Here is a 14,320-nt window from a genome sequence, read left to right on the forward strand (position 1 = left end):
AAAACGTGCAGATATGTAAACACAGAGGCCTCTTTGGGAGACACTGTTCTCCAGCATCAGATGCAAGAGGGGACGTGGCAAGAAGGTCCACCAGAGACCCCACAAGCCTGCAGCATGGGGACCATGGAGTCATCTGCTTTGCCTGACTTCCCCAACATGCAGCGTCTAAGGCTCTTTCCCCTAAAAGCTCTCATAGAAGGGGCGCCTGGGTGGCTCAGTAGGTCGAGTGTCTGATTTCGGCTCGGGTCATGATCTCGCGGTTCGTGAGCTCAAGCCCCACATTGGGCTCGCTGCCATCAACACAGAGCCTGCTTTGGAGCCTCTGTCCTCCTCTCTTTGCCCCTCCCCCACTTGCACTCTCTCTCTCTCTCTCTCTCTCTCTTTCAAAAGTAAATAAACATTAAAAAAAAAGTTCTTACAGAAAAGCGGCTCAGCATTCCCCATTTGGCTCTACGTGAAATCTCTCAAAACCACCATGTGACAGCAGCTTAGACCTTGCTAAGACCCCAGATAATCACTGCAAATACCAACTTCTTTGGGAGCACAAGCGAAGCGAAGAAAGACACGGCGACAAAACTCTTCATTCAATATTGTTTGGCTGAGACTGCTTCCTCATTTTCAGAAGCAAACGTTTCGTTAACGTGCTCCCTTTAAAAACTACCATGAAACCCCAAATGTAATTTAATTAGGATTTCGTGGTATTTCTCAAGGGCTGATGTTTTTTTGTGTCTGTTCTTAATGTTATATACTTACAGCCACAATGATAACCACCGCCACCCCCACAAAGCAGGGTGAGGGATCAACAAAGTTTCCTTCTGTTTGGCTTGGATGGGATCTAGGAGGCCTGCATGCAGACTGGCCTGGGCCCTGTCACCCGTGTTGAGGAAGCAGGGCCAGAGCATATGCATGTGGAGGGGGAGGGACCTGGGAGGGGGGAGGGGAAGGGGCCCCGGGAGGCATCCAACACGTGCCTCCTCACCTCAGTGGCCCATCGTGGTGTCCCGTGACACAGCAGCGTGCATGCCTGTGGTCCCGAAACGTTCTTGCTAACCACGGTGAAAGTGCCCTCTCTAGGCCCGTGACCCCTGTTGTGTTGGGAGGAGACTCCACATCAGGAAGGTTCAAGCCACCAATGATGCTACTAATAATGGGTACCATGATGAGACACTCCCGCAGGCTAAGCATGCCACCCATTACCTTCTGCAACTTTTCTTCCCAATCCCTCTCCGAAGAATATGTGACTCTACTTTTTTTTTTTTTTTTTTGTGGCGGATAATAAGGCACAGGGAGGTCAAGTCAGTTGTGATGGCCACACACGTGGCTGGTTGGGAGGCGGAGGCCTGTCTCTGACTGCAACTCCTGGGCCTCTTCCCATAGTGCCCACCCTGAAGAGAGAGGGCCTGTCAGGATAGATGTGCGCTGTGGTCCCACACGTTGGAGCTGGGGCCCCTCAGGAGCACAGTTTCCCAGGGCAGGTTTTATTTTATTTATTTAAAAAGATTTTTTTTTTTAACGATTATTAATTTTTGAGGGACAGAGCGTGAGTGGGGAAGGGGCAGAGAGACAGGGAGACACAGAATCCGAAGCAGGCTCCAGGCTCTGAGCTGTCAGCGCAGAGCCCGGACGCGGGGCTCGAACTCACGAGCCTCGAGATCGTGACCTGAGCCAAGTTGGATGCTTAGCCGACCAGGCCACCCAGGCGCCCCATTTCGCAGGGCTGGTTTTTTAAAACATGCATTTCTGGGCCCGCTCTATACCAACAGAATCGCGATCTCTGGGCACAGCGCTGAGGAATCTCTTTGCTAGACTATCTCCCCAGCAAGTCCGAGGACCAGGCTGACCTCAGTGTCACGGGCTCAGGCTTCCAGATTTCCTGACTGGAGATACGATTGTGGTCAGTCACAATCAATGTCACAAACAATGGGGTTTGTCGGAAATGCTGCACAGAAGGGAAACTGCCGCTGTGAGAGGGCAGGTAATCACACAGGTGTCCTCATGCACTACAGAGTCAACCTATTGGTCTACAGGACAGATCTCCTACCGGTGCTTATGGACCTCAGGGCACGTGCAGGCTCCCTGGAGAGGCGCACACGCCGGCTCCCCGGGCTTCGCGGAGCCAGCCGAGCGGCCCGTGCAGAGTGCCCCGTGTCACCAAGAAGCTCACTTACAGTTCGGCCAGGCAGTCCTCGGGCTGCTTCAGCCTGTGGCCGTGGAGCAGGTAGTCATACATTTCGTGGTTCTGGACGCCGGGGTACGGAGTCATTCCCCGTGTTGCTATTTCCCACATGGTCACGCCAAATGCCCACTGAGAACAAAGCAACAACAAGTTAGGATGCGAGTCTTTTCAGAGAGGCTGAATGGACTTTTTCATTTAGAAAGGTCATTTCCTTAAAGCCCGATGGTGGTGCACAAAGCTGACAATTATGCCAGGGACATGCTGCTCTCCCGACGCGGCAAGAACCAGGGGGTCAGAGAGCCACGCTTGCCCAGTTGTATAAAAGCTGTTGTGACAAAGGCAGATAGAGCCTTCTCTCTTTCTCTCTCTCTCTCTCTCTCTCTCTGTAATGCTCTGCTCCACTGCTGTTGTCAGGTGTCTTCTCTTCCCAGTCTCTGGGGAAGGGTATAATTACACAGCACCTTTTATTTATTTATTTTGAAAATTTTTAATGTTTATTTTTGAGACAGAGCACGAGCAGGGGAGGGACAGAGAGAGGGAGGGAGGAAGACACAGAATCTGAAGCAGGCTCCAGGTTCCGAGGCGTCAGCACAAAACCCGATGCGGGGCCTGAACTCTGGAACCGTGAGATCTTGACCCAAGTCACTGTCGGACGCTTAACCGACTGAGCCACCCAGGTGCCTGTACACAGCACCTTTTGCTTCCAAAGAGCCACTGGATGAACCCATTCAATTTAATGTGGATATGACATATCTTCGTGGTGGTCAGTAGGTCACTATATTGTAGCACAAAAAAAAAAAAAAAAAAAAAAAAGATGGGAATAAATGAAAGGCCTGGGCAAAGACAGATCTTCTGAAGGTCAAGCTGCTTCACCGGAATCTAGTGTTCCAGTTAAGGAAGAGCATCTAGCAGTAAATAGGAGGTGTGACCATGCTCCCAATCCTCAGTTAATCAGAAGTAAAATGTCTTGCAAAACTGTTGTAAGTCATTCCTTTCCATGACCCTTCCATCTTTGCCACGTGGGGCTCCACGTCAAAACTCTGTACGTACCACGTCACTTTTACTTGTGTAGACTCGGTCTGCCAGACTCTCTATGGCAATCCATTTCACAGGCATCTTGGCGATGCGGCCTTGGCGGTAGTAATCGCCGCTGTAAATCTTCTTAGAAAGGCCAAAGTCCGCGACACAGACGGTCATATCATCTCGTAACCTACAGAGAGCGAGTTCGTGCCTTCAGCGACCTCCGAGGCAAAGCCTAAACCGGATGCAGCTGAAACATTTATGATAAGGAACTGAAAGACCCCATCAGCTTGTGAGGGTCCTGCTCTGGGACCAATGGCAGAGCCAGTGACGGGGGCGTCAGAAGAGTTATGACCTTGCACCCCCCCGCGGTCCGTGTGGGGATCTGTGCACAGAGGGTGGAGCCATGTGCAGGGAACAGATGGTGCACAGGAGGAGAGAGAGAGCAGCAGCCCAAACCCAGGGCCCCCAGGGGGACTCCTCCAGTGCCCACTGGCTGTCCTGCTGGAGGCAGCACTGCTCCTGCCACTTTGAGGGAGTTGGGGAAGTACAAGCTCTAAGAGGGGGACCCTGGACTTCCTGCTAAGGTAGCCAGGTGGTACTTGAGGAATTAACTGCATGTAGAAAGGGATGCAATTGCATTTAGAGCCCAAGCTGTTAAGGCAGATCCTAGATAAGAGGAAGGAGAAAGAGGGGGAGAGATGAGTGGTCTGGAGGTGGGGTAACTGCCTTGTTCCTGTCTGCCCGGCACTGACTTTTAAAACTGACGAGTCCCACGTCCTGGGAAATCTCTCAGTCTCAGGCAAAGACGACAGCTGATCACCTCACCTGATGGGAAAAACATGAAGGAAATAGGAAGGGCAAAGAGAGCTTTTCATGATTTTCCCTCCATGGCAGAAAAAATTACTTAAACAAGAAACACAAACAAGCCCCTTCTGGGTTTTCAAAAATGAGGTGCAGGTGGTAGGGGGCCAGTGGGAGGCTAGGTAAGGAGTGAGGGGGCCCCATCTGCAGCCCAGAAAAACAATAACAGCAATGCATTTAAGGAACACTCTCTCATTTTGCAATAATAAACTTAAAATCAAGAACTAGTTATTATTCTTGAAGATTTACAGCAGATAACGACTCTGCTGAAGCAGGATGAAGAGATAGAGGAACTTGAGTTCAGAGTTTTCATAGAAGTCGTTGTCTGCTGCAAAAGGAAAGCTTTGGTGCGGGTTCACAGTACATATGCACAAGGAGGCATCATGAAACTTGAGGGGCAAAACCTTTATCAATTTCCTTACTGTCTCCAGGATTAGCTGACTTACATATAACTCTGGGTCCAAAACTAGCCGATGGCAAGGGGGAAGGATCACAAAGATCAGAAGTAGCACCCACTCCAAGCTGAGAGTGCGAAAATAAAAAAGGAGTCACAGATGAAAGTCTTGGAAGTCAACCAGACTCTTGGGAGCAGAAATTGTGAAAAGACCCAGTTTTACAGCAGAGCCATAGAAATCCCATCTCTAGAGCCAGCCACATGCTCCCCTCCCAAATCTGCCCTTCCTCCATATTTTCATAGCAACAGGCCACCCCGTATTCCTACCCTGTCCCCCCAAATGTCTAACATGATGAGGTCTAACCCCTTCCAAGTCGGACCAGGGCTCTTACATGCAATTTCGAGCAGCTAAATCTCGATGAAGAAAATTCCTGTTGCTCAGATACTCCATCCCCTGGGCAATGTCCACCATGAACTTCAGTAGTGTCTGCAGCGGAATGTGCTGGGTGTGGGGGAAGGGGGAAGAAACAAGAAGACAAAGTCTTTTTTATAAAAGGAAAACTTGGAGAGTTATTTCCACCGGAAGTGGGAAAATAGTGTTTATATTTCTTTTTTTTTCTTTTTATTTTTTAACGTTTATTCATTTTTTTTTTAATTTTTTTTTCAACGTTTATTTATTTTTTGGGACAGAGAGAGACAGAGCATGAACGGGGAGGAGCAGAGAGAGAGGGAGACACAGAATCGGAAACATGCTCCAGGCTCTGAGCCATCAGCCCAGAGCCTGACGCGGGGCTTGAACTCACGGACCGCGAGATCGTGACCTGGCTGAAGTCGGACGCTTAACCGACTGCGCCACCCAGGCGCCCCTAATGTTTATTCATTTTTGAGACAGAGAGAGACAGAGCATGAATGGGGGAAGGTCAGAGAGAGAGGGAGACACAGAATCTGAAACAGGCTCCAGGCTCTGAGCTGTCAGCACAGAGCCCGACGTGGGGCTCGAACTCACGGACCGCGAGATCGTGACCTGGCTGAAGTCGGACGCTTAACCGACTGCGCCACCCAGGCGCCCCTAATGTTTATTCATTTTTGAGACAGAGAGAGACAGAGCATGAATGGGGGAAGGTCAGAGAGAGAGGGAGACACAGAATCTGAAACAGGCTCCAGGCTCTGAGCTGTCAGCACAGAGCCCGACGTGGGGCTCGAACTCACGGACCGCGAGATCGTGACCCGAGCCGAAGTCGGACGCCCAACCAACTGAGCCACCCAGGCACCCCAGTGTTTATATTTCTTAAAAGTTGGGTCCTGAAGCAAGGAAACACACCTTTAATTTCCACATCATTTTTTTCACAAATAAGGTTTTAAGGGGCGCCTAGATGGCTCAGTGAGTTAAGCATCCAACTTTGGCTCAGGTTATAATCTTACCGCTAAGTGTCCAATTTTGGCTTAGGTCATGACCTCACCGTTCATGAGTTTGAACCCCGCATGGGGCTCTCTGCTGTCAGCATGGCCTGCTCTGGCTTTGGATCTTCTGTCCCCCTCTCTCTCTGCCCCTCCCCAACTCACGCTATCTCTCTCTCAAAAATAAATAAACATTAACAAGATTAAAAAAAACGGTTTTTAAAAAAGGAATAACAACAACAACAACAAACTATAAAACTTCTTGGCAAATTTCAGATTCTTTCTGTCTTTAAAAATATTCACAGTGAGGGACACCTGGGTAGCTCAGTTGGTTAAGTGCCCGACTCTTGATTTCGGCTCAGGTCATGATCTCATGGTCATGAGATCAAGTCCCAAGTCGGGCTCCATGTTGACCATGGAGCCTGCTAGAGATTTTCTCTCTCTCTCTTCCTCTGCCCCTCTTCCCTGCTCACACTCCACACCCCTGTCTAAAATAAAATAAAACAAATAATAAATAATAAAATAATAAATAAAATACAAATATTGACAGTGAATAACATTCTTTTTGCAAGTTATGAGATAAAATGGGATTCTTTGTGTCCTTTGGAATGGCAGTGGGGCAGAGCACCTGTGCCAGGAAAAGAGGGGAAAAGAGGGGTGGTCTGCTTTCAGTGGGGGAGGGACAAAAAGCCCACTTACAAGGAACTGTTTCCAATTACGCACCCATATGCTATCATCTTACCTTGAAATGTCTGGAAAGATACTTTTCTTCCAGACAGAAATTAGGATAGTCTTTGCCTCTTATCATAGCACCAAAGGACCACAAGAAAGTATTTGGGGCTTTTCATTTTTGTTTCTCTAGAGCCGTCCTGTAAGTTTCAACAGTCTATCCTGTAAAAATCAGACTGCATGGCTATGTTAGAAACCCTGCCACGATGGAATTCACGATGAGGGTGATGACCAATGAAGACTTCTATGCTATAAATAAATGTCTTAGCACAGTCAGGGCCCTGAAGAAAACCACAAGCTCCTGGCAGTCATGAATGGGTCCATCCATGACATAGCCTCCCCAAAGCTTTGGATTTGTCATGGTTTATTCTCTATGGAACATGAGTTTTCCAAAGTGGTATTCACGAAGACACTGAATTTTTAATGATTCCATGGTTTATATTTCCCGGCAAAGATACGTGTTAATCACATTCTGTATATATAATAATATGCTTTAATCATTCTTTACTCTTACATACTGGAGTTGTTAAAAAAATGTAAACAAAAAAAGTGTAAACAGGGGCGCCTGGGTGGCTCAGTCAGTTAAGCGTCCGACTTTGGCTCAGGTCATAATCTCAGTCTGTGAGTTTGAGCCCTGTGTCAGGCTCTGTGCTTCATTCTTGTTAGCACGTGGTATTAGTAGTTTTTTGGTTGGGATTGATTTGGTTGTAAGCTGCTCTGATAGGTGGATAGTGATACCTTATCATGGCTTTTATTTACAGGTCTCTAAATGATTAATGATGTTGAGCATCTTTTCTTGTGGTTATTTGCCATCTTTATATCCTCTTTGGTGAGTGTCAGAGTCTTTTGCTTAATTAATTAATTATTTAGTTTATTGTTGGAACAGGGAGAGTGTGCACACGCAAGTGGGGGAGGGGCAGAGAGAGAGGGAGAGAAAGAATCCCCACATGGGGCTCGATTACACAAACCCTGAGATCATGACCTGAGCCAAAATCAAGAGTCAAATGCTTAACTGACTGAGCCATGCAGGCACCCCTATTTTATTTTATTTTATTTTGTAAATATTTATTTATTTTGAGAGAATGAGAGAGAGCATGTGAGCAAGCATGAGTGGGGGAGGGGCAGAGAGAGAGGGAGAGAAAATCCCAAGCAGGCTCCTCGCTGTCAGTGCAGAGCCCAACTCAGGGCTCGCTCTCACAGTGAGATCATGACCTGAGCTGAAATCAGGAGCCGGACGATTAACCGACTGAGCCACCCAGGTGCCCCTTGTTCATTTTCTAACTGGGTTCCAAACTGTATGATTCCATTCATAGAACATTTTCAAAAAGACAAAACTATAGTAATGGAGAACAGACGAATGGCTACCCGGAATTAGCCATGGGGGCACAGCATCACTACAAAAGGGGTAGCAGGAGGAGGTGTTTTTGGGTGATGAAGCTGTTCTGTATCCTGACTGTGAAGATGGATCTATTCATGTGTTAAAACCGATAGAACTGCATACCAAAATGGAAAAAGAGTCTATAATACTGTATGATAATTAAAAAAAAAAATTATAAAGATTATAAATGGTCTCTATCTGCTCTACAATTCAAGGAAAAAAATCCAGTAAGAGGTTACATTTGCAAAGGGACCCAAAAGGGGAAGCGAGTTAAACTTCACAAGTAAAGACAGATGATATTTGGCCATCAAACAGCCCAGTGTATTTTTACTTTTTTGGGGGGAGGCGGGGGGAAGAGCGCGCACGCGCGCGCGCGAGAGAGAGCACTTAGGTATATGAGAGTGAACAGAGGGGCAGAGAGAAAGGGAGACTCTTATTTTTAATTTTATTTAAATCCAAGTTAGTTAACATATGGTGTAATAATGATTTTAGGTGTGGAGCTTAGTGATGCTTCACTTACATATAACACCCAGTGCTCATCCTAACAAGTGCCCTCCTTAATGCCCATCACCCATTTGGTCTATCCCCCCACTCACCACCTCTCCAGCAACCCTCAGTTTGTTCTCTGTATTTAAGAGTCTCTTATGGTTTGCCTCCCTGTCTCTTTTTATCTTATTTTTCCTTCCCTTCCCCTACGTTCATCTGTTTTATTTCTTAAATCCCACAAATGAATGAAATCATATGATATTTATCTCTCTCACTGACTTATGTCACTGAGCATAATACAGTCTAGTTCCATCCACATTGTTGCAAATGGCAAGATTTCATTCTTTTTGATCCTCAAGTATATATTGTATACATTGTATATATATACCACATCTTCTTTATCCATTCATCAGTTGATGGATATTTGGGCTCTTTCCATACTTTGGCTATTATTGATAGTGCTGCTATAAACACTGGGGTACATGTGCCCCTTCAAATCAGCATTTTTGTATCTTTTAGATAAATATCTAGTAGTGCAATTGCTGGGTCATAGGGTAGTTCTATTTTTAATTTTTTGAGGAACCCCCACACTGTGGGAGAGAGAGAATTTTAAGCAGGTTACATGCCTAGTGCGGAGACTGCCATGGGGCTTAATCTCATGACCCTGAGATCATGATCTGAGCCAAAATCAAGAATTGGATGCCCAACCAACCGAGCCACCCAGGCACCCCCCCCCTTTTTTTATTTTAAACTATAGAATTCACTCTTATGCAACATGCTAATCCCATCCCTCCAAAAATTATTAGAAAAATCATCCCACATACCAGAAAATTAAATATGAGTGAAATTGCCCATCAATGTGGAACAAGATCCATTCAAGAGGATGCTGTGCAGCCATTCACAGGCAACAGTCTGGAGGCTGCTGCCCTGCTGGGAAGGGTGCACAGGAGATGGCGCTATCAGAGAAGAGCTGAAGACAGGGGGTCTGCAGCCTGGGGGCCAGTCCAGCCTCCACCATTGTCTGATCTGTGCCTCCGTTTCCTCACCGGAGATTCTATTAGTAACTACTCCCTATGGTTGTTACGCTATTACTGCATTAATATATGCAAAATATAGGCTGGCCTCTACTTATGCTTGAGAAATGTTAGCACCTTCGATGGCGTGTGGATAGGTGCACAGATAGTGAGCACCAACCTGTGAAACACGTAGGCACAGAATAAGCAGTTGTGATGGGAATGTCTGAAGCTGCCAATGAAACGTGCTAAGATGTTGGGAATTGTAGGTATCTTTTCCCTTCTTTTCTAGGCTTCTTATAATATTGTCTTTCTTTTGGGTGGAAAAGGGAAGGAAAACGCTCAGCCATGCCGAGTCCCTTACTTTCAATTAGGTCCTTCACTTCTTTGGAGGAACCTCAGTGATTTTATAATAGCTCTGAGATGTGGCTACAATTTCCTAACTCTGGTTAGTATCTGGGTGGGTGGAAGACTTAAAAGAAGTCATGAGGAAGAGAACAAAAATCTGAGCATGAGACCAAGGGGAAGTGAAAAAAGAAAGGGGCTCACTCTCCTGCTTCGGCCACTTACATCTTCCTGGGAGGAACAAAACAAGAAAAAGAAAAAGAAAAGAAAAAATAACCTTCCATATCCATAACACACAGTGTTATATCCATAACACACAGTGTCGGCAGGACATAGGAAAGAAGGTTCCAGAATATGTTTACCCTAAATTGGGCCTCAAGTTTTTGTTTTTGTTTTTCAAGTGCCTTGCCAAATTTAACAAATGGTAATGCCTGCAGATTTGCCTGTCTCTTGGGATAAGGACTTGCCCATTAAAAAAAAAAAATGTTTATTTGCAGGGAGAGAGAGAGAAAGAGAGCAAGGGAGGGGCAGAGAGAGAGAGAGAGAGAGAGAGAGAGTGCAGTGTAGAGCCTGATGCAGGCTCGAACCCCTGAACCAAGAGATCATGACTTGAGCCAAAATCAAGAGTGAGATGCTTAACCAACTGATCCACCCAGGTGCCCCCAGGGCTTTCCCCATGACGGCCCATACTCAGCATTCTTGTGGCCCCTGGTCAATCACCTGGGTAGGACCGGTGGCTGCATGCCGGTGGGTATGGTGCTTCCGTCTAAGCCCCTGTTTCTGTCTGGTTTCCCTGTGCTGTGGGATTCAGGGCAGGGTTTGCCCTGTGGGGTCACTGCCCTTCTTACAGGCACTATTGAAGGAAAGTATGCTGGCCCACCAATTCACAACACGCTTTCCAAATCCTGAGGATGGAGGGGCCCTTGATAAATGGAAAGGTGGATGGAGGACATTCATGCTCAGTGTCCAGAAAAACAGCTCAGTGCAACTTGCCTCTGGGAATGAAACAGATCCTGCCTCCAGTGATTTCAGAGTGAACAAGTCAGAAAGAGGAGACTTTAAGAGAAAGAGGCCACTCTGTCAGCATGAGGGACCCACTTGGCTCCATTGTGATGAGGCTTGGGCCAGGAGACTGTGTGCCAAGCCAGACTTCTTCCTCCCATAAAATGGGAATAATAAGACTTCTGAGCAGGTCTGCTGTGAGGACAGATCCCACACTTCAGCATCCAGGGCGCACAGTGAGCGCTGAACAAAGGCCATGTATTCCCCCTCCCTCCTTTATTTTCAAGGTTACATGCTGAGGTTCCCCAGGCCCTGTCACAGAAGCCTGGAGGACTGTGAGAGGCAACACGACTGGGTAAATTACCTTGGGTCTGGTCTCCAGTCGTGAATAGAGTAAGTAAGTATGCAGATCCCCGTACTTCATGAAGGGTAAAATTACCATGGGCTTTGGGATGCCTTGAGAGCTCATTTCTATACATACACCTGAAATTAAAACCAGAGAAGGTTACAAAGAGCCCTTGTTACCAGTAACCAGAAAAGCATTGCAGGCGCACTGGCCAAATTGAAACCATGTGCTCTCAAGGTAATGATTAAAGAAGAAAAAAAAAACACCCATAACTCACACACTCACTACATAGTAGAATATGGAATACACCCTAGGCCCACGTCTCGGTATTTTTTTTCCTTTCAGATTAATGCCAATCTTTTTTTATTTTTTAATTAAAAAAAATGTTTATTTATTTTTGAGAGAAAGAGAGAGAAGGGGCAGAGGGAGAGGGAGACACAATCCAAAGCAGGCTCCAGACTCAGTCAGCACAGAGCCTGATGCAGGGCTCAAACTCAAAAACCATGAGATCATGACCTGAGCTGAAGTCACAAGTCAGACGCTCAACCAACTGAGCCCTAGATTAGTGCCACCCTGCATGAGAGCTCTCAAAAAATTAATCTGTAACAAGTGTAGCCATCTAGAAAACCACTGAGTTTTTGTTATACTGAGCCTAAGTGAGGGGTTGTAACTGCAGTAGAATTCAAGGGCAAACTAGTTTCATGTAATAGTTAAAAACCTTGGGGCGCCTGGGTGGCTCAGTCGGTTGGGCGTCCGACTTCAGCTCGGGTCACGATCTCGCGGTCCGTGAGTTCGAGCCCCGCGTCGGACTCTGGGCTGACGGCTCAGAGCCTGGAGCCTGTTTCGGATTCTGTGTCTCCCTCTCTCTGACCCTCCCCCGTTCATGTTCTGTCTCTCTCTGTCCCGAAAATAAATAAACGTTAAAAAAAAAAATTAAAAAAAAAAAAAAAAAAACCTTATCAGGTGAACAAGCCCAGTTCAATCAAATGCTTAAAACTATTAAAAGAATTTCGAGGGGCGCCTGGGCGGCACAGTCGGTTAAGCGTCCGACTTCAGCCAGGTCACGATCTCGCGGTCCGTGAGTTCGAGCCCCGCGTCAGGCTCTGGGCTGATGGCTCGGAGCCTGGAGCCTGTTTCCGATTCTGTGTCTCCCTCTCTCTCTGCCCCTCCCCCGTTCATGCTCTGTCTCTCTCTGTCCCAAAAATAAATAAACGTTGAAAAAAAAAAAAAAAAAAAAGAATTTCGAGGGGCGCCTGGGTGGCTCAGTTTAGCGGCCAACTTCGGCTCAGGTCATGATCTCTCAGTTCACAAGTTATAACCTGCGTCGGGCTCTGTGCTAACAGCTCAGAGCCTGGAGCCTGTTTCAGATTCTGTGTTTCCAAATCTCTCTGCCCCTCTCCTGCTCACACTCTGTCTCTCTCTCTCTCAAAAATAAATAAAAAAAATAAAATAAAATAAAAGAATTTTGATGGCCAATCATGTCTCTAAATTTTCATGGTTAACACAGGAAACACCATTTATCATGAAAAGCTAGAACTAGGGCCCGTCACCTGAAGTCAGGCTTGCAAAGCTCCTGTACATCACAGTGCAATTGTAAAGTGGCGATTGTTCTCAGAGCCTGTGAAAATCACTAGCTGCAAAGGAGTAACAGTAGTTTCTTCAAAATGATGTTGTATCCAAGCATTATTTTTCACATCTCTCTGTAGCTTTGATCCTAATAAAACTTTGAAAGTTCCCCCAACTATTGAGCACTTATCAAATCACGGGACAGAAAAAAAAGTCAGAATATACAATTGTTTCTAGGTTGTTCTTCTGTCTTGGAATAGCGGCACTTACACAGCAACCACTTGATATGATAGCGACAGGGCCACAAAACCAAATTCTATTAAATCATGACCCATAAAACGGTCAGCACAGATTCTAGGAAATCGGTACTTGAAAATGTTAATAAATTGTTTCTCAAAGATGATCTATGGAATGTGTCCACTTTGACTGCTTTACCCCACTGGTATTTGATTCACGGATAACCTTAAGCCACTAACATTGTAATTTAACATAAGCTTTGGTCTTGCCTTTGAGTAACTGGGGGGCCCCATTTTAATCCACAGTCAACTAGAACTCTGTGGACACTAAATGTTCCCGAGCCCTTGGGGTGTCTAGGAAATGCAGGCCCATTTTTACCATCAGCCTCAGAAAGTATAACTGTAAGGTGTCTTTGGGGCGAAAAACATGATGTTATAAATTACTGTGGAGTTATACAAGATGATAAACTTATCTGCCCCAGAGATTTCTCCTGTGGTGTGGAGTGGATTAGCCAAGCCCCACTGGCCCCCCAATCCCGCATTTCTCTGAGGTACCTAGCAGTCGGATGACATTTGGGTGGTTGAAGTCTTTCATGCACGCTGCCTCGCTGAGAAACTCCTCAATCTCTCGCTGAGAAAAGTTGTCCACTAAAAGAGAACACAGAAAAACGTGGGGCACTGATGATTTACTCAGTGAAGGGGAAGGAGGTGATAGCAATTTTGTCCTCTAAAAGTAAAATCAGGAAAAGGCAAACCACAGCAATCATAAACAGATGAGTGGTTATCAGGGACGGGTGGGTGGGGAGGGATGAAGGGGTTGCATGCAGGAAATTTTAGGGCAGGGGGACTTCCGTATGATACTGTGATGGTGCACATATGACACTGTATTTGTCAGAACCCACGGAATGTTCAAGAGCAGGTGAATGCTAATGTAACCCCTGGGCTTCAGGTAATAACGTCTTATATGTGTATATCAGTTGTAAAAAAAAAATGTACTGATGCAAGATGTAATGGATATGGGAGACTGGGAAGGGAGAGGGAATCATGTGGGAATTCTGTGTATTTTCTGCCCAATTTTTCTATAAACCTACAACTGCTCTAAAAATGAAAGTATACTAGTTTAAAAAATGAGGGGCGCCTGGGTGGCGCAGTCGGTTGAGCGTCCGACTTCAGCCAGGTCACGATCTCGCGGTCCGTGAGTTCGAGCCCCACGTCGGGCTCTGGGCTGATGGCTCAGAGCCTGGAGCCTGTTTCCGATCCTGTGTCTCCCTCTCTCTCTGCCCCTCCCCCGTTCATGCTCTGTCTCTCTCTGTCCCAAAAATAAATAAACGTTGAAAAAAAATTAAAAAAAAAAAATGAAAGTCAAA

At 46.3% G+C, this 14,320-nt stretch overlaps 1 protein-coding gene across 1 annotated transcript in view; it reads right to left on the bottom strand.

The window, feature by feature from the left end:
- MERTK (MER proto-oncogene, tyrosine kinase) overlaps nucleotides 1-14,320 on the bottom strand; it is an 85,047-nt gene that overhangs the window by 5,374 nt on the left and 65,353 nt on the right. Inside the window, exons 14-18 of the mRNA XM_047069205.1 lie at nucleotides 13,509-13,601; nucleotides 11,170-11,288; nucleotides 4,847-4,956; nucleotides 3,227-3,386; nucleotides 2,169-2,305 (exon numbers count right to left, since the gene is read on the bottom strand). Coding sequence (XP_046925161.1) covers nucleotides 2,169-2,305; nucleotides 3,227-3,386; nucleotides 4,847-4,956; nucleotides 11,170-11,288; nucleotides 13,509-13,601 — 619 coding nt within the window. The remainder of the gene's footprint in view (nucleotides 1-2,168; nucleotides 2,306-3,226; nucleotides 3,387-4,846; nucleotides 4,957-11,169; nucleotides 11,289-13,508; nucleotides 13,602-14,320) is intronic.

This window comes from Lynx rufus, unplaced genomic scaffold (genome assembly GCF_022079265.1).
Source record: "Lynx rufus isolate CCGP_SWC_20201006 ecotype Redwood Valley unplaced genomic scaffold, mLynRuf1.p SCAF_8, whole genome shotgun sequence".
Classification (NCBI taxonomy): domain Eukaryota; kingdom Metazoa; phylum Chordata; class Mammalia; order Carnivora; family Felidae; genus Lynx; species Lynx rufus.